This window comes from Hylobates moloch, unplaced genomic scaffold (genome assembly GCF_009828535.3).
Source record: "Hylobates moloch isolate HMO894 unplaced genomic scaffold, HMol_V3 SCAFFOLD_3, whole genome shotgun sequence".
Lineage (NCBI taxonomy): Eukaryota > Metazoa > Chordata > Mammalia > Primates > Hylobatidae > Hylobates > Hylobates moloch.
The window spans coordinates 35227213-35251805 of NW_026652278.1; the positions used below are offsets into that span (position 1 = coordinate 35227213).

General features: G+C 43.9%; 1 protein-coding gene across 3 annotated transcripts in view; it reads left to right on the plus strand.

Annotated features, from left to right (window-relative positions):
• The window catches only part of HPSE2 (heparanase 2 (inactive)), a 786995-nt gene extending 772159 nt beyond the window's left edge, over positions 1 to 14836 (plus strand). For 2 of the 3 annotated variants that reach the window (XM_032134711.1, XM_032134691.2), the window contains one exon: positions 12171 to 14836. In XM_032134711.1, coding sequence (XP_031990602.1) covers positions 12171 to 12336 — 166 coding nt within the window. In that variant the 3' untranslated portion in view covers positions 12337 to 14836. The remainder of the gene's footprint in view (positions 1 to 12170) is intronic. The other variant, XM_032134716.2, reaches the window with a different exon arrangement.
• Positions 14837 to 24593: the final 9757 nt, after the last annotated feature.

A 24593-nucleotide genomic window follows, 5' to 3' on the forward strand; every position in this document is an offset into this window, starting at 1 on the left:
CACATTCTTCATTCCCTTAGTTCCTCTTGCCTGAAGAGAATTTGAACCACTCTTTGTCTATAAGGAGCTCTCTGCAACACAGTCCAGAACTTGAGAGAAATCTAAATGATTTTATAGAAACTGACTTTCAAGAAAAGAAAAAAGTTGTTCTTTTCAGTGTTCAAGAAACACAGAGTTGGCTATCAGCGCTGATGCTTCATCTGATTTGTTTCCTAAGTCATCCTGTAAAGTGCTACACATGAACTTCCCTGGTACACACCGAGGAGCATAATCATCCCACCAAGGTACAACAAGTGGGAGGGGGCAAGACATTCAGCGGAGTTCCAGTGAAATAGCAAAAATGCTCCCTTCATCTATGGAGCAAAAAACTTGTCTTTGGAAAGTTCACATCTTCCTTTTAGGTTAAAAAAAATGTAGCCTCCTGACATGGCACTCAAAAAGTAAGAAAATCTCTTTTTATTTGAAATAAATTCAGAATGTAACGGTTAGAAAGATATCTGAGTCCCCTCCACCCCCAGCTACAAACATATCCCTGCCCCTTCTTCTACCCGTGGTGTTCAACCTTGGCTGCACTTCCACCTACCTGGGGAGCTTTAAAAACCCCAATGCCCAAGCCACACCCCAAGCCAATTAAACCAAAATATTTGGGCTGGGACCAAGGCACCAGTAGTTGTTAAAGCTCCCCAGGTGATTCAAATATGTGGTCAAGGTTGAGAACCACCGTCCCTCTATAAACTGCTAGAACAAGATCCCAGATGATTTGTATCTTTGATTTTTCCCAGATTATATTCTTCTTTCAGGCGCTATGCCATTTTGCCAAAGGTGTGAACATGCCACGAGCCCCTGGGAGTTCTCTGTGACTGAGTGGAAGGATGAGTGCTGGCTTCCCAAAGGTTTTATTGTTTGTTTTGTTTTAACTCCCAGATTACTAATGTGGAGATCACTGTGCCGATTAGAGGATTATAAAATGCTTTTATGTTTTACAGCGACTTGACATCTTAAACCAAGATGTTTAGGAATCTAGGCTTTTCACTATTATTTTCCGAGAGTTTTTTGTTTGTTCTCAGATCCAGAATATATTTTCCTCCAGCTCACTCCCAGCAGCTGGAAACTCTCTGCATAGCTGTCCATTAAGGCTGTGGTCTCCCCTCTTCACCTCCACTCACTTAGGGACCCTTATTGTAGGCAGGGATTTCCATTCTGTCCCAGATGACCTAGACGAAACACCTGTAAATGGGCAAGTTAGGGTAGAGCTAACATATTCCTAAACAGTTGATTCTAAAGTGAGAGAGCAGCAGAATATGTGGGCAGTTCTGGCTGACTGAGAAGAAATGGCCCTTGTCTTCTTCTTCCCCTGCACCTTCCAGAAGCTGTGATGAACAAATGTAAGCCTTAAGGAACTGAAAGTTCTAATCCAGCTTATCCCTATAGTGGGGCCTGGGCCCTGAATTGGTGTTTCTTTGGCTGCTAAGCATCAGGAAGCCCAGGGCAGGATGTGGCTCATTCCAGACAAGGGGCCTGGAGCATTAAACTGTGGACCCACTGCCAAACACCAGCAATACCTGTGCAGACTAGCCGTTCCCTGCTTACCCTTGCAACAATGATTCAGAGTCACCCCACACTTTGCACTTGGATATCTGTGGGATCTGGAACAGAGCCTGTACCACCTGAGACATCTTTTTTCCCTTTTGAGATTATACCAGTACACCTGATGTCATGGGGAATACTTTGTCAAAAGTTAATAAAACAGGTATTTATCGATTTAACATGTGTGTTAAACATAACTAGACATGTTATGTTTAAAATGTGTGTTAACATGTGTGCATACACACACACACACACACACACCTGCCTTCCCACCTGTCTTCACTCCACCTGTAGACTGCTGTAAAGGGGATGCTTTGTACCCCCACATTGTCTCCTCCAGCTCCACACAATTAGGGCTGAGGAAACCTGGTCTCTCCCCACAGAGGATACCTTAACTCAGAGACAAAACAGATCACATAAGGGTAAATATAGGAGATGGGATTATGAGAAAGAGAGAGATGAATTCTGACTTGGGAATCTGAAAAGTCTCAGGGCTGAAGGCCGTGGAACTGGAGCTGGAAGGATGTGCCATACTTCTAGGAAAGGCTGTAGGAAAGGCAACTTCCAGCACCAGGATGAGCTCACTAAAGGTTTGGAAGTACAGAAGTTCAAGGCTCATTTTGTCTGGGAGGTGGCAAATCATCTCATGTGACTTGAATACAGGATGCTTTGTGGGGCAAAGGGAAAGGCCACAAACACATAATAAGGCCAGACTGCAGAAGGCCTTGAAATCCAGACTAAGTCTGATTTTCCTTCCTTCCTGCTCTTTGTGTAATATGTTTATGATGGTGTGTCTGCTCAGACATTTGCATATTTCAGTGTTTTCTGTCTTAGGGGACAAGGAGTAAGTCTATTGTAATTTAATTGGTACAATGAAAAGAACGATGGAACTATGAATAATGCCCCTTAAACACTACTTGTAAATGTTGATGATGATGGCACCAATTCTTTACAATGTTAGGGGGACATAGTTAACCACATACTGAAGTCTCCATGGTTTTTATAGCTGGTTCCTATTGTGTCCTGTGGTTTGAGTGTGATATGCCTATGACATGGACCTTTGAGATGGCTGCAGGATCAAATTTTCTTTCCAAACATCCCCCAGATGATTCCCTCATCTGCTGGGAGTTAACAATATCAGTATAAATCCAGGTTTCTTAGTCAGGCTCTCATCTTGTCTGCCAAGTGTGCTAAGTGATTTTAAGCCATTAGAAGCACATGGTAGAATCCATTATGGATTGGATCACTATTACACAGACTTGGATAGAATACAGATCAAATCCTGACCCCCAAACCACACTACATCCAGGAAAAGCCTATATCCGTAACAACTTGCCTATAAAACCCCCAGCTCTGCTTGTACAAAGGGTCCTAGTATTTTCTCTGGTCAGTGATACAGAAGCTAGATCAAAACTGCTCACCATTTCAGCATGTCCCTCAGAGGGTAGGATGGAGGGCAAATACTCTTCTCAGCCTCAAAATGTCTTAGGGACGAGGAACTCCAAATAGGGTATGGGCTGTTGGAAGGGCGAGAGAACAGGACACTATTTTCCCCATTTTCTCTCTCTATCCCTTACAGTCCTCTCTGTTAACAACAGTAGAGGAAGAGATTGGAACATACAGCCAGGCATGACTACCTACAGCGGTTGATTGAGCAGAACTCAACAAGTATTAACTAAACAGCTATCATGGACAAGAAGGCACTGAGCCGCATACTATTGAAAATTAAGCAATGAAAAGTCAGTAGCAGACAAAATGACCCAAGCACACAGATAAAATAAGGCTGAGAGGGACACTAAAAGGGAGATGCAGATAATGTGCCGCTCTCCCGGCTTGTTATCAGGTAAGGTCCCAAGCAGGAGGCTACCTCTGACGGGGCCTGGAGGGAAGAACAGGCTTTTGAGAGATTCCACCGGATTCCAGGTAGAGCAAAAAGCACACAGAAGAAAAGTTCAGGACACTTTTGAAGTAATTCCCCCCGTGACTCCTGAGGAGTGGGAGCACCCCAGAGAGGGTCATGACGGTCTTAGAGCCTTTCCTCCAGCCGGACATGGGGGACCAGGCGACACTACCTGCAGGGGCCACTTCTGAGCAGCCTTCCTCAGCGTGGTAGCCATCACTCAAGGCAATTGCAGACGAACTTCCTGTCCAAGCTGCCCCAGATGCACCATCTCCCCACCGAGCAGGAAAGGGAAGCAAAGCCCCTCTGTCCTCAAACCTGACTGGGCCTCCTCTGGGCTCTAACCTGCCCCTGACCTGGAGGAGGGCAGGGCAGCTGCACATACCAGCTTCCTCACTCAGCGAGGGGGCCGGGAGCCTGCAAAGCACAAACAGGTGCGGGGCCGACCCGACTGGCGGCCGGGGGAGGCCGGGGACCCGGAGCACGGGAGAGCCCGGTGCCGAGTCGTGGCAGGCGCCGCAGACCCCGCACCTGCGCCGGGACCCCCCTCTCTGCCCGCTGGCCGGGAAGCCGGCACCCCTGCAGGAATTGCAGCCGGGTTTCGCACGTTTCCTTAATATTAGGCCACATTCCAGGTGGGACCCCCGCCAACGGGACCGCAACGAAGTTCTGGTTGGGATTTGATTGATTCTGTGATTTGTTCCTCCGGGAGGCCAAGCGCAGGGCACATCTCCCGGCCTTCCCGGGACTGGAGTGCGGGATTTGGAGGCAGGCGGACGCATTCCGGCTTCCTGGGAGCCACCGCGAAGTCAGACTGTCCTGGCACCATTGTGTAGGACAAGAGTGACCTCTAGTGGCCCCTAGGAAAGCACACTGAAGGAAAGGGAGCTGATAACTCAGGCCCAGGCCCATACAAACACACAGTCAGACTTACTTACGCATTCTCTCCCCTGCCCCTCCTCCTCCTTTCTCTCCCCCTTCCCTCTCTCCCTCTCTCTCATCATTTAACAATCCAGAAACTGAGACCAGAAGCGGCTGGTCACATACCTAGACCTGCACATTTCATGTCCCAAGCCTGGACTAAAACGGGTTTCTGGCCTTCCTGTCCAGTGTCGTTCCCTCTAGGTAGTAGTTCTTTTGCCCACGTGTTTATATCCAATGTGTCTTTTATTGACGCCTCCTGTATGGGCGGACAGGAGAGTGACGGATGAGTAAGACACATGGGCTTCCTATCTAGTGGAGAGACTGACAAGCAGTCAGCTCAGCGGTCACAATACTGTGTGACAGGAGCTGAGATCCAAGAAGTACTGGGTCCTGTGGGAGCACCCCTGACTTGAAGGACAAGTAAGAGCCAGGAGAAGGAAGTTGGAAGGGAGGAGGAGGGCATATGGAGAAAGGTCCAGGTAGAAGGAAACCGTGTGCAAAACCCTGCGCTGAGGCTGCGATTAGAGAAATGGCCGTAAAGAATGAAAGGAGGTGGGGGTGGAAGGGAGCTGGAAGGGGCAGGAGCTAGAGTGAGCCTCTTGGCGGCTGGAGAAGTAGATAATAGGGCCTGTGCATGGGGACTTCAGACCATGTTCTAAGATCAGCGGGAAGCCACTGAATATTTAGACAGGTGAATGTTATGGTCAGATTTCTGTTTATGCAGGATCACTCTGGGTTTGGCATTAAACTTTGCCTTAGGCTAGCTGTTAGTCATAGGCAACCCAAATGAAAAACAGTTAAGCTAGAAGAGATCTTAGGGCTCATCCTATCTATCACCCCTCACTTTACAGATGGAGAAACTAGTCTCAGAGAAGGCAAATGTTCTGAAGGTGGGTGAGACAGAATCGATTTTCTTTGGTTTTTTTTGAGGTGGAGTCTCATTCTGTTGCCTAGGCTGGAGTGCAGTGGTGCAATCTTGGCTCACTGCAACCTCCACCTCCCGGGTTCAAGCGATTCTCCTGCCTCAGCCTCCTGCATAGCTGGGATTACAGGCACCCACTACCACACCGGGCTAATTTTTGTATTTTTAGTAGAGATGGGGTTTCACCATTTTGGCCAGGCTCATCTTGAACTCCTGACCTTGTGATCTGCCCGCCTCGGGCTCCCAAAGTGCTGGGATTACAGGCGTGAGCCACCGTGCCTGGCCAGAACCAGTTTTCTTTAAGTCCCTTCACCTCCCACTCAAGGCCCCAAAATATGCCAGCCTGAACTACACACCAGCTCCCAAGGTTGCTCCTCATAAAACACATAATTCCCCACTAAAGATCCCCCCTCGCCAGACTGTAGTCCAGAAACTTATCTTCAAACTTTAAAAAGGACATGCTCATTAGACTTACTTCCCTGACACCTCAGAACAGTTGAAACTTGCTTAAATATCCATGGCTATCAAGAACAGTGATAAGACATGAAGACCAGAGACTGTAGAGAGGTGGGCGGAGGGTAGCGGGGGAGTGACTGGGCTAAGGGCTCCCATGGAGACCTGGGGAGCAGAGGGCTTGACTCCAAACTGACATATTGAATCCCATTTTAAATAACATTCAAAATTAATAAAACAAGTTTAGGGATTGGAAAGTAACTCAGACTTTGTAAAAACAGATGGTGATAAAATGCAGTTGTCCTAATATTTGGATAATTTAAATACCCTCAGCAGTTCAGGCAAGCTAGGGAATTAAGAGAAATAGTTCAACCTAGGCTGGATCATTCAGCATTTGATTTGAGAAGTCACTGGCCAGTTAGGAGGTCTCAGAATATGATGAAAATATGATAAGGATGATTTTCAAAGAAAGAAACACAATCCTGGTGAACACCAGCTGGAATTGGAGAAACAACATGAAATAGTAAAAAGAGGTGCTCAGGAAGCCAGAATTTGAGACCTAGCTTAGCCACTTATTAGCCACATGACCTTGCCCAGGCCACTTAATCTCTCTAACCTTGTCCCCATAGTAAAGTTACAATAATAGTAATACTGGCCTAGTATCTCCTGGGGCTGTTTAGCAATCACATGTGACAAGGGAGGCCAGATAGGGCTATGGTTAAGGGCGTCAGTGCAAATCTCAGCTCTGCCACTCATTGGCTGTATGGCTTAGGTGAGTTTTAGACCCCTCTAAACTTTGATTTGCTCATCTGTAATACAGGAATGCTAACACCTGCCTCAGTTGTTGTAAGGACTAAATGAGATAGTCAAAATAAATCATAGCATAGTGCCTTTTGCATAAATAGTGCTGCATAATTGGTGAATTTTATCATTAATGTGATTATGTTTACAAGCTTACAAGCTGTTCAATGTATATAAATGAAAGATTATTGTTATATTTAGCATGATATGACTGCTGGGTAACACGATAAATATTAAAAGAAAAATATAAGCAGGAAGAATAGAATGGAAGTGATAAAGCACATGGCCCGTCTTTATAATGAAGGGACTTTGCGGATAAGGACCTGTGAGGACTCAAGGTCTCACAAAACCTTATTCACAAAATTAACTTATGCTCACTTAGCTAAGAGATGGTCGCATAGATCTTTTTTAAGGATGGAAAACACTAGCAATGATCAATGGTCTTATGTCAGGTTGGGATGAGGTGTCTAGTGAGTGACTGAGAGAATCAGTGATAATTCAGATCTTATCTAACATCTCCACAAGCCACCAAGAGCAAGAGTAATTGGCACATTAATGAAATCTGTAAACACACTCAGCAAACCTCCAGGGAGCCTCTTTAGAGCTGGAGAAACTCAATCCAGGAAGATCAGAAATAATGCAAAAGAGCCTCAAAAGCCCATTCACTTGCTCAGAAAATATTTAGCCCCTACTCTGTGCCAAGCACCTCTTTAGGCATTGAGGATTCATAGCCCAGTGAGGGATCAAACAAGTAACTCACTAGAATAAGGGCCACAGTTAGAAATAACTTTGGGTGCTAAGAGAGTCCAGAGGTGGGGCTCCAAACCCAACCTAGGGGTCAGAGAATGTTCTCCAGAGGAGGCAACATGTACACAGACTCTGCAAGGATCCATTGCAGTTAGTCTGGCAGAGGAGGACAGCTGGAGGGAGCACCACACACAGTGACACAACTCGGAAGCAAAACTGCAAGTCATTTAATTTGGTCACGCTAGGGCACGGGGGCTTGGCCTCTTCAAGCATGTGTGTTCCTTTTAAATCTCAACAAATGTCACAGTCTTCCACATTATAGTAATTGTCCTTTCAAAATCTTTTTCTTAAAAAGTACATGATTCCTCCCTTCCCCCAAAAAAATCTATTTGGAATTGAAGAACAGTTTTAAATGAACTTATGTTTTAATCCCAAAACTGCTGACTAGCATTTACATTTTAAAAATATTTTCTTTTTTTTTTTTTTCTTTTTTTTGAGACAGAGTCTTGCACTGTCGCCCAGGCTGGAGTGCAGTGGTGCAATCTGGCTCACTGCAACCTCTGCATCCCGGATTCAAGCAATTCTTCTGCCTCAGCCTCCTGAGTAGCTGGGATTACAGGTGTGTGCCACCACGCCTGGCTAATTTTTGTATTTTTAGTAGAGATGGGGTTTCACCATGTTGGTCAGGCTGGTCTCAAACTCCTCACCTTGTGATCCACCCACCTCGGCCTCCCAAAGTGCTGGGATTACAGGCGTGAGCCACCGCACCCGGCCTGAAAAATATTTTCTACCTTTTTGTTATTTTGGAGACAGGGTCTCGCTGTGTCACCCAGACTGGTGTGCAGTGGCACAGTCTCAGCTTACTGCAGTATCAATGTCCTGGGCTCAAGCAATCCTCCCACCTCAGCCTCCCAAGTAGTTGAGACTACAGGCATGTGCCACCACACCCACCTAATTTTGTTTATTTTTTTGTAGAGATGGGGTCTCACTATGTTGCCCAAGCTGGTCTCAAATTCCTGGACTCAAGTGATCCTCCTGTCTCAGCCTCCCAAAGTGCTGGGATTATAGGCATGAGCCACCACACCCAGCCTACTATACTTTTGAATGAACTTGTGTATTTTAATCCCAACAATATGTACTTACATTTTCACTGAGAAATATTTACCTCATCTCTGTGAAAGACATTATTTTTTCATTCGTCATCTTTGTGTATGCATATATTAATGAAATTCTTACAATAACTGGCAACCCCTTACCAATGCCCACTCCCAAAGGTCTGCGATCCACAGTGAGCGTTGGAGAGGGGACTGGTGGGATCTGAGACTGGAGAGGTAGCTGGAGCTGGGTGTCATCATTCACAATAAAGTGTAAGGGAAGGGGAGTGTTGGCAAGTTTGAAGCAGTGCAGTGACAAAAGATAACTGTCAGCAATGTGACACAGAGATAGGTTAGGAGGCAAGTTCTGAACTAAAAAGATAGCAGTGAATGGAGGAAAAGGAGCAGATTTGAAAAACATTATAAGGTCGAATTATTTTGACTTGGCTACCCTACACATGGGAACTGGGGGAGAAGTCTCAGAAGACTCCAAGCTTTCTGGCTACAGTAATTGGATAAATGGCGGTACCATCACAAAGATTAAAAAAAAAAAAAAAAAAAAGCAGCGATAAGGACAGAGTTTGAGGAGAAGATTTTGAATTTGGACTTAGTGACTTTGAAATTCCTGTGGACAGCCAAGTGGAGATACAGAAGTTCATAGAAAGAATGCAGGGTAGAGATAGAGGCTTAGGGAGCATCAGCATGTGGATAGTGACCGAAGTCAAAGGTGAGAGCAGCAGCAACCCGGGAGGAGTGCAGAGTCTAGGGAGAGAAGAGTCCAGGGACAAAACACTAGGAACCCTAGCATCTGAGAAGCAGGCAGAGGGGAATGGCTCCCTCTCAAAAAAAAAAAACACCATCCAGAAATGGAGGAAAACAGAGAGAAATATCACGGGAGCCAGGGGAGAGGGGGTTTTGAGAGTGGAGCCTTGAAAAGTGTCAGTACCACAGAGCAGTCAGGTATGACAAGGACCAAAAAGTGCATCTGTCCACAGTGACGTTAAAAAGAATAACAACAACAGATCAGACACGGTGGCTCATGCCTGTAATCCCAGCATTTTGGGAGGCCAAGGCAGGTGGATCGCTTGAGGTCAGGAGTTTGAGACCAGCCTGGCCAACATGGTGAAACCCTGTCTCTACTAAAAATACAAAAAATTAGCCAGGTGTGGTGGCACATGCCTGTAGTCCCAGCTACTCGGGAGGATGAGGCAGGAGAATCGTTTGAACCCAGGAGGCAGAGGTTGCAGTGAGCCAAGGATGCACCACTGCACTGCAGCCTGGGCAGCAGATCGAGACTGCATCTCAAAAAAATAAATAAATAAAAATAAAAAGAACAACAACAACAAAAACACCATATCTTAAGTATATGGTTCATTATGCTTTCAAAGCACTTTCATATTTCTTATTTCATTTCTTTGGTGCCTATATAATGTTCTTACAGATGCAAAAGCTACAGGGCAGTGAGGTTGGGGATTTGCCAAAGCCATCTAGCTAGTTAGCGACTTGGCTCCTGGAATTAGAGATTTCGGTCAAGAATCTTCACCATGCTTCCTGGTTCTACTCTTAGCTTTTTAACCAATAAAGAAACCAGAATAGGGCCTGTTCCAGGACAACTACTCCTTATTAGTATAGATTTATAAAGGTTTGCTTATCACATGTTGTTTTGCACTCCCCAGAACCCAAAGATGTCAATACTCTGGGATCATCTGAATCTAAAAGGGCATTACCTAATTCTTCAGAAGAAAGGTTTGCACCTAATTCTGTATATGGGAGAAACCATTGAAGGTTTTCGAGCAGAGACCTGATATAAATTTGAGTATGCCTTAGAAAGATTAATCGGTATTATTGAACTTGTATTTGACTGTGCTTATGTCTGGGTGATAGATATTCATAGCACCTGAAACAAAATAATGGAAATATACTGTGAAGACCCATCTGGGCTTCTTTTGTAACTGAACCACTCTCCTCACCCTGCCTTCCACTCCAATGAGTAGGCTGTCTTCACGAGAGAGGGTCACTTCTCATATTTGGAAGCAAAAGCTCCTTGCATATCTGATGCAGTCAACACAGACCTTCAGATCTCAATTCTCCCACCCCCACGCCTTCCAGAGGCAGGCCTCGCTCTCCATATAGGAGCCTCCTACTCGCTTATTCACTCGGTCATTCTAGCAAGGGGAGGGGGCCTGCTCCCTCTGGCCTGTCAGATCTGGACCTAGCCCAAACTTACCCATGTGGGGCTGAGCTTGGATCTCTTCTCTGCCTAGCTCTCCATTGGGAGCAATTTACAATACACTTATCTCTGGGAATTCACTGCTCTATTGGGCATGGGTCTGATTATCTCTTTCTAACCCTGTCTATCATTCATAGCACAGAAGGAACACTAAACAAAAACCTCTATATCAATTTATAACATTCTATTCTCTTTACAGCTCAGATGATATCACAGCAATGTTATCACACTGGAGGTTGGGCAAGGCCCAGAAACAGTCATCACTATGCGATGTTGATTTTCTGAGGGTGACTCACAACCTTATTTCCAGCTGGTGGCCTGTTTCTGGCCTTTTCTACTGACCTGTAAAACTAAACTTCCACCTGGGTGCATGACTGTCAGGAACAGCTGGAACATTATCTGGATTCTGGTACCATAGGTCAAGGATAGGTGGCATTTCCCTCTATCCAGCATAAGATGAGCTGTTTCTCTTTTCTAAGTATGCTATGTATGTGGTCCCCCTTCTCAGGGTGAAAGTGGCTGGCTATACAGAAAGAATAAAAGCAAGATAGGTGAATTGTAATCACAAATGCCTACTTTATCACCTACTTTGCTGTTTTGCTACATGGAAACATCTGTTAGTATTAAATAGAAAACTCATTCTTTTGGTTTTTTTTTTGGGGGGGGGACAGAGTTTCTCTGTCACCCAGGATGGAGTACAGTGGTGTAATCTTGGCTCACTGCAGCCTCAACCTCCCAGGCTCAAGTGATCCTCCCACTTCAAACTCCTGAGTAGCCACCATGCCAGGCTAATTTTGCTTTTATATTGTTTGTAGAAATGGGGTCTCGCTATGTCGCTCAGGCTAGTCTCAAACTCCTGGACTCAAGCGATCCTCCCTCTTCAGCCTTCCAAAGTGCTGAGATTACAGGCATGAGCCACTGCACCCAGCCAAAACTCATTCTTAAATTAGAAAAAGTAGAGGTGTTACCTATGTCTCTGTCTCCCTTCCGTATAACCCTAGACAAGCAAGGTAATGCCAGTTATCTAATCTGTCAGGTAAATTAATGAGATATGAGTTATATAGATTTCTGAAGTCATCTTAAGCCCATGTATCATTCCACAGGTAAAAACTCTTTAGGTGGAAAAGTCAAACTGAGCTGATATTGTGATTTTTTAAAAATAGGAATGAAACATTGTAGCTTCTGCATCACGGACTTTTCACTTGTCTAAATGTGTCTCTGGAGGTAGACTACCTGGGTTCAAACCCTGGAACTCCAAGCTGTGTGACTTGGGACAAGTCACCTAGCCACTCTAGATAAAATGGGGATAATGATATTAATAGTTCCTTACCTTGGGGGAGTGGGAGGTTATTGGGATGTTTGAATGAGTTTGAATCTAGGGCATAGCCAGTGCCAGTAAGTGTTAGCTGTGTGTGTATATCAGACACTGCCAGGCCATCTGGGGCTAGGCTTTGTTGCAATGGCTCCCTTATAATGCAATAATGAGTCCCACACTGTTTTTCCTCACTGTAGGTCAGTGCAACTGAATGGCCAGCCCTTAGTGATGGTGGACGACGGGACCCTCCCAGAATTGAAGCCCCGCCCCCTTCGGGCCGGCCGGACATTGGTCATCCCTCCAGTCACCATGGGCTTTTATGTGGTCAAGAATGTCAATGCTTTGGCCTGCCGCTACCGATAAGCTATCCTCACACTCACAGCTACCAGTGGGCCCGCTGGGCTGCTTCCACTCCTCCACTCCAGTAGTATCCTCTGTTTTCAGACATCTTAGCAACCAGCCCCTGCTGCCCCATCCTGCTGGAATCAACACAGACTTGCTCTCCAAAGAGACTAAATGTCATAGCGTGATCTTAGCCTAGGTAGGCCACATCCATCCCAAAGGAAAATGTAGACATCACCTGTACCTATATAAGGATAAAGGCATGTGTATAGAGCAGAATGTTTCCCTTCATGTGCACTATGAAAATGAGCTGACAGCACACTCCCAGGAGAAATGTTTCCAGACAACTCCCCATGATCCTGTCACACAGCATTATAACAACAAACCCAAACCTTAGCCTGCTGCTGCTGCTGCCCTCAGAGGAAGATGAGGAAGGAAAAAAACTGGGTGGACCTACAAAAACCCATCCTCTCCCAACTCCTTCTTCCCTGCCTCTTTCTTGCTGCTGCCCTGAGTTTTTTGACACATCTCTTTCCATAGGGGAGTAATGGGTGTGTCAGCCCTGGCCTGTTGGGAGAGCTGTTTATGTGATTTCCCGGCTGATGTATGAGCGTGCGCATCTGGGTTGCTGACAGTGGCATCCATCACTGGCAATTCCTCTGGGAAGCGGGTGCTTCAAAAGTAAAATTACAATCACACTCCAGATTTGGTAAGAAGGTTCTATTCCTCTGTGAATCCAGATTCCCCCAGAGTTGTAATGGGAGTCAAGTAACAATATTCATTGAGTGGAGAGCAGCTTATTAGGCACAACAAAAAGTAATCATCATTCTTCATGTTGCTATGAGGGAGAGTTTGAGTACAAAGAGAAAGCATACTGAAACATCAGGTACACACACACGCACACACACATACACACACCCCAACTGGACGAAGCAAATTAGACCTCTCCAAAATTAATATTAGGGGCTCTATAGGGTAAGCCTTTAATTGTTTGATTAACTCAAATCATTATTTTAAAAAAAGAAAAATGTGTGAATCAAGGTCATCACTGGAAGACACAACTGAATCTAACCTTTTTGCCTCTTCGCAAGTAGCCTATTTGAGCTAGAACAAAACTTCGTTAGCCATTTTGGGAGAGAATAGGGAATCTAGAGAATGAAGATCTGGCCAAAACTATGGAATGGTAGGTAGGAAGCTTCTGAGTTGGGCAGGTGTGAAGTGGGGGATGAGGACCTTCTATATGATTCACAGGGCATGAGGGTCTTTGCTAATGAGCTACAGCTGAAATGACTTTCTTTTCTGTGGATGTGATTTTCTTTCTCAGGATAAATGACAGGAATGATGCTTTTGTTAGAAGGAGGAGAGATTTGACACTGTTCCAAGTGAGACGGTGATACAATTTCTGCTGTTTGTGAAAGGACAGGAATGGGGTGGGGGCAAGGCAGGGTTGCCAAGGGCAGAGGCTAGGGAGGCTGCCTAAGATGCACACGGAGTGAAGGATTTGGGCCAAGCCTGCAAAGTGAGAGATGGAAGGGAGATTAGACCAATGAGGAGGGAGAGAATTCTGAGCTTGGAGAATGGTGGATTTGGGAGAGGAAAGCTGACTACCTAATTCCAGGAAGCAAGGGGACTCGGGTTTTGACATGCTTATCATCAAGCACAGGAGGAACGGCATACAGGAGATGTACTACAGCGAGCAAGAAAGGGAGAGCCCGAGGACCAGGCTGCACCAGGTCAGTGGCTGTGCTCAGCATGGAAGCAACTGGAGAGAGAGGGGCAGACCCTGAGACTGCCCTGCAAGGCTGCCCAGAAGGGGCCCCTTTCTCTGGGACCAGGCACCTCCCACTGAGGCTTCAGCTCTGAGAGGGCAGGAAAGTGAAGTGCCAAGATGGGGGCGGGGCGGGGGGTAGGAAATAGGAGAAAGAAGAACAGATTGACAGGCCAAAGTGAGGAAAAGAGAAATGACTAAAAGGTTGTTCCCCCCAACTGTTAAAAATGTGTGCAGATATCAACATCTCTTCTACATACTGGTACAGGTGCAACTGCAGGGCCCCCTGATATAACAAGAGTAACCAAAGGTCCCTAAGGGCCTGGCCCTGGGGACCTATGGTTTGCTTTGCGTCCAAAGTAACCCCATGATAAAGGGGCTACTACTGTTATCCCCATTTTTCCTACAAGGCATGGAGAGGATCCGTGGCTTGCCCAGGGGCACCTGGGGAAATGGGTTGCTGAGTGCGAAATAATCCAGAGCCTGCCCACTCAACCACAAGGCTCAGCGTCTCCACAGGTCCAGACACCTCCTTCACATCTTTGTAGGTTCTGCTCATTCAGAACAGCCAGAACTCCACTCAAACACACTTTCTGTAAATAAGTGTTGATTTTTTTTGTTTACTAAACCTTGCAGAATATGGGTAATTCCTGCTTCTTTTATCTTTCTGTGTGTATTAAATGCTGCTCTCATGAGATTTAAGTTTTGTTGATTTTTTAGTTAATAAAAGGAAGAGGGAATTACTGAAATTTATCTCTGGCGTCCTGCAATTCTAACTTTGCAACTGTTTCACAGAAGAAATATGTGCATTGTTCAAAGGATACCAGAAAAACTCACTGTAAAATCACATTCCATAGAAACACCTTGGCTTTTTCCCTTGGAGGGGTGGGGGTTGCTTTTCATAGGGAATCCCCATCACACCTACCCGCAAAAGACAGCCTATGGCAAAACGCAGCATCACAATGCACTTCAGGGGAGCAGGTTGCCAGCTGGGAGCAGGGACAAAAGCACAGAAGAGCTTGTCGGGCAGCTGCCCCAGATCAGATATTTCCTTCCTAAAACAAGATGTGGCCATAATAATCTGAGACTTAAAAGCCACTTTATTTTAAACCTAGAATGGGCTGGCAGAAATGCTCATTTGAAAGACTAATAATGCATAATGAAAAGTTTCTACCTATTGTTGAGACGGTTTTCTGCTTCTGCCTCTAGGAATGATCTTCTTTCTCATTTCTTATCACAAAGGCTCAGAAGAAATACTCATTGTTATTTGGAGAGAAAATCCCAATTCTTCTAGTGCCCTGAACAATGCTGCAACTGTGGGATTATTAGCATTATCTCTGCTGGAGAAAAGTTTGAAAATACCAGAACTGGGCTACAGTGAGACGAAGGCCTGGGGCTCCCAGAAGCTCAATTCCCAAAAGCCCAGTGGCCCTCTGCAGCCTGACCCTTCCCCAGCAGGCGGGCGGTCCCTAGGCAGGTGGGCTGAAAGCCTTGCACTCTCCAGCAGGGCAGAGGTTGCTGGTGGATGCTGTCTGAGAGGCTCCCATCTGCTGTCAGCACTGGGAGTCTCTGTGGCCTCCTGGCGGTGAGGACTCGGTGTGCTGCCCACTTAGCCTCCCGTGGTCATGGCGAGGCCCAGCATCTGCAGGTGTGCTCCACAGGCACTCAAGGCCCCAGTGTCTGGGATGGATGCAGCTGCAGGATTCACCTTGGAAATCCACTGAGAGTAGCTTTATGTTTGAAAACAAAAGGGCAGTGTTGAGTCTCTGCAGAAGCAAAGGTGAACCAGGTGGATCCCTCTGACGATAAAAACACAAGGGGAATGGAAGATTAACATTTTGAAATATCAATAGAGCAACCAAAATTAATACCGCTATGGCTTGGAAAAGGCAAGAGAAGAAAGGGCATAAACCTTACCTAGCATGGCTTCCTCCACTTCGCCTCTCTCCAGCATCGGCGCAACTGCCCCAGCCTGGCCCCTGCTGAGTGCTCGTTTCCACCAACTTACTCTCCACGCCCACAGACTCCCCTCTGCCAGCCACTCTGTGCCCAGCCAGGAGCCCAAGGAAATCTGCTGTATTGAAGTGGAGTGAAGTTTCCGTTTTAGAATTGTTTGTAATCTTTTCTTAGGATATACCAGAATTGAAGATAAGAAGTACTCCAAAGAGGCCAGGCGCGGTGGCTCACGCTTGTAATCCTAGCACTTTGGGAGGCCGAGGCGGGCGGATCACGAGGTCAGGAGATCGAGACCACGGTGAAACCCCGTCTCTACTAAAAATACAAAAAATTAGCCGGGCGTGGTGGCGGGCGCCTGTAGTCCCAGCTACTCGGAGAGGCTGAGGCAGGAGAATGGCGTGAACCCGGGAGGCGGAGCTTGCAGTGAGCCGAGATTGGGCCACTGCACTCCAGCCTGGGCGACAGAGCGAGACTCCGTCTCAAAAAAAAAAAATAAAAAAAAATAAGTACTCCAAAGAGAGATAGTGCTAAAATGAATTTTATTATTATTATAAGGCCCAAACAACTGGGACATACAGAACCCTTCCCTCTGAGTTCCACTAACCATGGCACGAAAGCTTCTGTGGCTGCCCTTCCTTGATCGAATGCCTTCTTCTTATCAGACATGCTATTTCTTTGAATGCTCACAGCAGTCCTGGGTGGTATGGTGAGTGTTCAGATCTAATTATAGATGGGGAGGATTAGAGAAAGAACTTGTCCAAGACCACCCAGAAAAACAGTGTGGCAAAACTAGGAGTTGAACCCAGGTCTGTTAAATTTCAAAGCCTGCTGTCCCTACACTGTGCTACCTCTCACTTGACTGATTGTAGCCACGTATTTCTCATCTCTGTATTGCCCATAGCTAGATTCCTTAACATCTCATGTGTGTCCTACAGAGAACCCTAGCAGTTCCTTACCCCCAGTACAACTGCTCTCTGGTTTGAGGATGCCAACTAGAAGCTGTCGTGAATAGTAAGTAGTGTTGTGGACAGCCTTTGCTGTAGAACTTTGAGTCCAGGTTCACCTTGGCCCATCAGTGGTCCTCCTGGTCTGTTCTGCTATGATTTTCTTTTTTCTTTTTTTTTTGAGACAGAGTCTCGCTCTGTCGCCCAGGCTGGAGTGCAGTGGCGCGATCTCGGCTCACTGCAAGCTCCACCTCCTGGGTTCACGCCATTCTCCTGCCTCAGCCTCCCAAGTAGCTGGGACTACAGGTGTCAGCCACCATGCCCAGCTAATTTTTTTGTATTTTTAGTAGAGACGGGGTTTCACCGTGTTAGCCAGGATGGTCTCGATCTCCTGACCTCGTGATCTGCCCACCTCGGCCTCCCAAAGTGCTGGGACTACAGGCATGAGCCACGGCGCCTGGCATCCACTATGGTTTTCTATAAAGCAGTTTTAAGGACCACTCCCACCATCAGCACCAATCGTAGGTGAGAATCTTCGGTATTCCTGAGGCCTGAGAGGTGAGTGGCAGAGCCAGTCAGCAGTGCACACACACACACACACACACACACACACACAGCTTCTATGAGTGCTGCTCCCTGGCCCCCATGACCTAAAGGTCAAATCCATTAACCATTGCTCTCGGGGTAGCATTTGCAAATACCACTTTAAAAAAAGAAAGTCAAAATCCAGCAAACCAACTGCTTTGGCACCACCTCCTTCCAAACACCAAGGCAGCCCCTGTGAGGGCTGGGAGCATTTTGGAGGAGTTGACCAAGTTCCATATGACTGGCTCATAAGTAAATCCCAGGGTCCCAGGGTCCTATGCACACAGCAGAGAAAAGGCACCCTTCCTATGTGAACATTACTCTTCTAATTATTATTCATGAAAATATTCTAGGATTCTTTTTCAAGTTATAAATGTTATTTGATAATTTATGTTTTTGGAAGAAGCAAAAAGAAACTTTAGTTTTGTTCGTCTGGAAGTTGGCAAAATGAGTTCAGGAATACCTCCCAGAAAAAGTTTCCTCTCTGTGCAGGGAATTTTAACAGGTTAATATTTTCTTCCAGAAAACAGATTAGAATATAGTTTATGGAACCTGGTGATTGTAAAGAGTTTGGGTCCAGGGGATAGTTTACATTTTGAGGTAATGTTTTGTAAGTAATAAGATGCGACACTCTAACTTCCTATTCTCAGGGTGTTCTGTGGGGAGAGGGAGGCAACTGCTGCCCACACTACACCCTGACCTTAAGACTGATTGATGAACTAACACATACTGGGGATCTCTGATTTTGTGGTGTGCTGCCCTCCTCCCCTCCCCCACAACCTCTGCTTCAATTACTCTTAAGTAGAAATTGAATATCATAATTCCAGTTAGATGTCATTGACTATATTAGTTAAAGTCATTCTTAACTATAAAGACAGTTAAACCCTAGAAACTCAATGGCTTAACACAGTCCAAGTTTATTTCTTGCTTATAATTCATGTAAAGTTGAATTGGTGGTAATAGGGTGGAGGTGGTGGTTCTGTTCCATCGACATGCCCAGAGCAGTTGGAGGCCTAACCTGGAACTGGAGTCAATCCTTCCAGTCAGTTCTATTGGCCAGCAGTCATTTGGTCCCATCTCAATGCTAGAGGAAATACAGTCCTTATCTGGGCAGCTACTTTCCAACAACAGCTGTATTTCATGGAAAAGGAGCACAAAACTATGATGGATGCTAGATGACCAGAGAATGGGTCAATGCTGTTAGATCCCTCTAGTTGATTTGCCATCAAGTGAGTATTACATACCGTTTGTGTGTGGTGTTATCTAAATCCACAGGACCTTTTTGCACACTTCGTAGTAACCTAAGCTTCCTTCTCCATCTCCTCCACTTCTAAAGTCCTGCCTCTCCTAGTACTTGGCTGATTTTTGTCAGAAAACAATCTGTGTTGCTCCACTGCCATCCAATGTAGATACACATAGTAGAAGATGCTGCACCCTCTATCAGAAACATCAAAAATATAATTTGAAACCTCAGATAGTCTTGGAACTCAACTATGTCTATGTGTGCATGGGTGGTGGGAGGCTGAGAAAATTGGAGGAGACAGTGAAAGGAAAGATGAAGACAGAGACGGAGAGAAAGAATGAACAATCAAAATAATGCAATGAGAGATGCAGGAAAAGAATAAAAAACAACGTGAAGGGTAATTATTGGGAAACTCTAAATAAATATAATCTAATAACAATGTCTCTTGCAATTTAAAATACGTAAATAATTAAAAATGCATTACAATAATACCATACATATTGAAAGCTGGTAAATGGAAGACATATTAACATCCTTACATTTTCAAGAAAGAGGTAAAACTACTAATTTACATTAAACTTTGATAAGTCAAGGATACATGTTTTAGTCTCTACGGTAACCACTGAAAGTATATTTAAAAGAGTATATTCTTCTAAGTGAATGGAAAGGCAGTGGAATCATAACAAAAATGCTTCATCTAACAGAAAGCAAGAAAGAAGACAAAGATAATGAAGAACAGGACAAATAGAAAGCAACTAGCAAGATAATAGATTTAAAACCAAATTTATTTGTAATGGTACTAAATGTAAATGGAATAAATGCTCTGATGAAAAGATGAAGGTTGTCAGATAAGATAAAAGAAAGTTCAACTAAAAGCTATTTCAAAAGAAATATCTAAAATATAAGAAATTAAAAGGAGTAAGAAAAAGATATGCCATGCAACAAAAGGTGATGTCCGTATGTTTATATGAGACAATAAATGCTTTTGTAAAACCAAAAAGCATTGCTAGTGATAGGAACATTTCATAAAGACGAAAGTTTTGATTTAACAGTAAGATATATAATTATAAATCTGCATGTACCTAATGACATCTCCTATATGTGAAGCAAAAATCTCACAGAAATAAAAGGAGAAATAGAAAAATTTGCAATTATAACAGATTTTTAACTGCTATTTCTCTCAGAAAATGAGAGAAAAGGAAGACAAAATCAGAAAGAAAAGATTTAAACAATACAATTAACATTTTATCTAAATGATATATAGAGAACATTACAACAAATGAATAAAATCCTTTTTCAACAACACATCAAAACATTTATAAAACGTGATTATATACTGTGACATAAAGTTTCAAAAAACTTCAAAGAATAATAACATACAATGTATTTCTGACAGCAGTGGAATATAAGTGGAAATTATAGATAGATAGATAGATATAGATAGATAGACAGATAGAGATAGAAAACTAGAAAATCTCTCTGTGCTTGAAAATTAAGAAACACACTTCTAAATATTCTACGAGAAAAAAATCAGAAATCATGATAAAAAGTAGAAAATATTTTAAACTAAATGGAAAATACTACATATAAAAATGTGCAGAAAGAACTTCCAATTTCTGGTAATGTTAAAGTTATATCAGACTGACCCTTTTGCCAATAACAATTACGAACCTTAGACAAAATTTGAAAAAACAATTCTTTGAAGGCAATGCAGAACAGCTAACAGCAGGCAGAAACTGCAGGAGATATAGCTCTTGAATGAAGAAATCACACTGGGTGATATCCACATTTATTTGGCTTTTCTCCTGAAGGAATTCCCCTAGTTCACAACAAACAGCAAGGTCCATCAGCAAGCAGCTATTATATTAGGCCGTGGAGTGACATTGGTGTTCAAGACTGCCAGAGCAGCTGAAAATTGAATGGAGAGGGAAAGGGAACAGGTGGGAGAAACTTAAAAAGCTGGTACAAAGTACACTCAAATATCTGGCTGACCTCTGAACTATAAATAAATCAAAAGAAAAATTAGCATTTTAAAGTAATTGAAAATGAAAACATGGCAGATAAAAAGTTGTGGGATGCTGATAAAGCAGTACCTTGGGGAAGATCTACAGCACTAAACTCCATTAGAAAAGACAAAAGGTCTCAAATCAATGGCCTCTGTTTCTACCCTAAGAAAGTATTAAAAAGAAGAAAAAAAATAAACCCAAAGTAAACAGAAGATAGGAAATAGTAACTATCAGAACAGAAATTGATGAATTAAAAAACAGAGAATCAATAAAAATTGATTCAACCAAAAACTGCCTCTAAGAAAATCAATCAAATCCTTTTAAATTTATTGAACAACATAGACTCCAAAAACAGATTCACACACAGATGGTCAATTGATTTGAGACAACTGTGCCATGGTAATTAATTCAATGGAGAAAAGATTTATTTATTTATTTATTTCTCTGAGATGGAGTTTCACTCTTGTTGCCCAAGCTGGAGTGCAGTGGCCCTATCTCAGCTCACTGCAACCTCTGCCTCCTGGGTTCAAGCGATTCTCCTGCCTCAGCCTTCCAAGTAGCTGGGATTACAGGTGCATGCTACCACGCCCGGTTAATTTTTTTTTTTGTATTTTCACTAGAAACGGGGTTTCATCATGTTGCCCAGGCTAGTCTCAAATTCCTGACCTCAGATGATCTGCCCTCCTCAGCCTCCCAAAGTGCTGGGATTACAGGCATGAGCCACCACGCCCGACTGAGAAAATATTTTTTTTTCAACAAATCGTGCTAGAAAAATTGGACATCTATATGCAAAAACAAAAACAAACAAACAAAAAAAAAAACTAAAAAACTAAAACCTCAACCTTCTTTCACATCACACACAAAAATTAACTCAAAATGGATTGTGAACCTAAAGACAAAATCTACGACTATTAAATTTCTGCAAAAAAGAAAAAACAGGAGAAAATCTCTGTGACCCTGGCTAAGCAGAGACTTTACATGGGACGCAAAATGCACAAAGATTTCTGCTCTTCAAAAGTTACTGTAAAGAAAATGAAAAGACAAAGCCACAGACTGGGAAAAAAAAAATCTAATAAAGGGCTTGAATTCAAACACATAAATAATAAGACAATCCAATTTTTAACAGGCAAAATTTGAACACTTAACATACTACCACATACCTACTAGAATGGCTAAAGTTAAAAAAGGACAATATCAAGTGCTAAGAAGACTACAGAGTAATTACAACTCTCAGTGTTGCTAGGAGGAATGTAAAATGGTACATCCACTTTGGAAAATGGTTCAGCAGTTTAATATAAACTTAAACATAAACTTACCATACAGCCCAGCAATCCCATGAGTAGATATTTACCTAACAGAAATATAAACTTATGTTGAACTACCTCACACCCATTAGGATGGCTACTATAAAAATTTTAAAGAAAATAGAAAATAGCAAGTGTTGACAAAGATGTGGGTAAACTGGAACCCTTGTTCCAGGTTGGGAATGTAAAATGATGCAGCTGCTGTGGAAAACAGTATGGTAGTTCCTTAAAAAATTAAAAATAGAATTACCATATGATCTAGCAGTTTCTCTTCTGGGTATATGCCCAAAAGAATTGAAAGCAGAGTCTCAAAGAGATATTTGTACACTCGTGTTCATAATGGCCTTATACACAATGGATGTAACCCAATTGTCCATCAGTGGATAAATGGAGAAGCAAAATGTAGTATATACAGACAATAGAATATTATTCAGCCTTAAAAATAAAGAAAAAAGGAAGGAATTCTCACATATGCTACAACATGAATGCACCTTGAGAATATTATGCTAAGTGAAATAAGCCAGTCATAAAAAGACAAATACTGTACGATTCTACTTCTACTTATATGAGGTACTTAGAGTAGTCAAATTCATAGAGACAGAAAGTAGCATTGTGGTTGCTACGAGAAGGAATGAAGAATTGTTGTTGTTATTGTTTTTGTTGTTGTTTTTGAGATGGGAGTCTTGCTCCGTTGCCCAGGCTGGAATGCAGTAGCACGATCTTGGCTCACTGCAACCTCTGCCTCCTGGGTACAAGCGATTCTCCTGCCTCAGCCTCCTGAGTCGCTGGGACTACAGCTGTGTGCCACCACACCCTGCTAATTTTGTATTTTTAGTAGAGACAGGGTTTCACCATGTTGGCCAGGCTGGTCTCAAACTCCTGACTTCGTGATCCGCCTGCCTTGACCTCCCAAAGTGTTGGGATTGCAGGCGTGAGCCACCACACCCGGCCAGCATTATTGCTTAATGGATATAGTTTCAGTTTTAAAAGACGAAAAGAGCTGTGGAGATGGATGGTGGTGATGGCTGCATAGTATTAGGAATGTAGTTAATAGCACAGAACAATACACTCATAATGCTTAATGATCGATTTTACATTATATGTATTTTACCACAAACAAATTTGAAAAAAAGAAACATGTTGACACAAAAAACCTGTACATAACTAAAAAATAGTTTATATTGGATTACATAAAAATTTAAAACTTTGGTGCTACAAATGATACCACTAAGAAAGTGAAAAGACAAGCCACATAATGGGAAAAAAAACTTTTGCAAATCAAGTATCTGATAAGGGGCTTGTATCCAGAGCATATAAAGAACTCTTACAACTCAATAATAAAGACAATTTAAAAATGGATAAAGGATTTGAATAGACATTTTTTTTTCCAAAGAAGGTACACAAATAGGCAAAAAGCACATGAAAAGATGCTGAACGTCAGGGAAGTGCAAATAAAATCACAAGATACCACTCCACACTGGGTTACTATACTTAAAAAAAAAAAATCAACAATAACAAGCATTGGTGAGGATGTGGAGAAATCAGAATCCTCATACATTGCTGTTGGGAAATGGAAACTACCAGTAGGGGAATGAATAAGTAAATAACAGCATATCCATTTGATGGAATTCATTTAACCACTGAAAGCATAGTGAGTGAACGATCTCAACGGTGGGCTGAGGAAAGAGATGCCTGTGGCAGGGCTATGTGCTGTAGATGGGGAGTTGGAAGAATTTGCCCTAAGGTGGGCTGGAAGGGGTGGGTCATGGGTTGGGGGGAGTGATGCTCTCTTTGATCTGCAGGTGGCGGAGGTATTGATTCTTAGCCTCTGCCTTTCCCCCAAGGGATGCTCAATCTACTATATCCCCAGCTAGTTCCTGCAACCCATACCCTGCTGGGCTGGGCTCAAAGCTCCCAGGTGGCACCCAGGCACTGAGGGGTGGACTGTTCAGGGATTTAGGCCCTTCCTGAGCGCCCTCTCCACTTCCAGCCACCCCCAATACACATATGATTTTTTAAAATAAATATTGCAAACATAGGTTCAACACAAAACTCCTAATGTGTACTCCACTCCCAAAATACATTGAGAACTCCTATAAAGAAATTCCAGCGTTGGCACTCTGGGGGCAACTGAGCCCTTCTGTGTGCTGTGTCACCTCCCCAAAGGTCAGGGAGAGCAGTCACAAAAGGACAGCTCTAGCCCCAGAACTTCAGTTCATTAAGCAAAGCCTGGGGTTCCGGGGCATGGGGAGGAGAGAAGGGATCAGCTGAGGAGCCAGGAAACCTGGGTTCTGAGCCTGGTTCGGCCCCTCAGCAAGTTATTTCTTCTCTCTGAGCCTCCGTTTCCTCTTCTGTGAAACGGGGCATGGGCAAGGCCTGGCAGGGGCGGGGCTCGAACCCGCGGAAGGCGACGGAGGCTCCGGCCCCTCCCGGGGCGGGGCGGTCACGTGCGCGATCACGCGGTCCTACCCG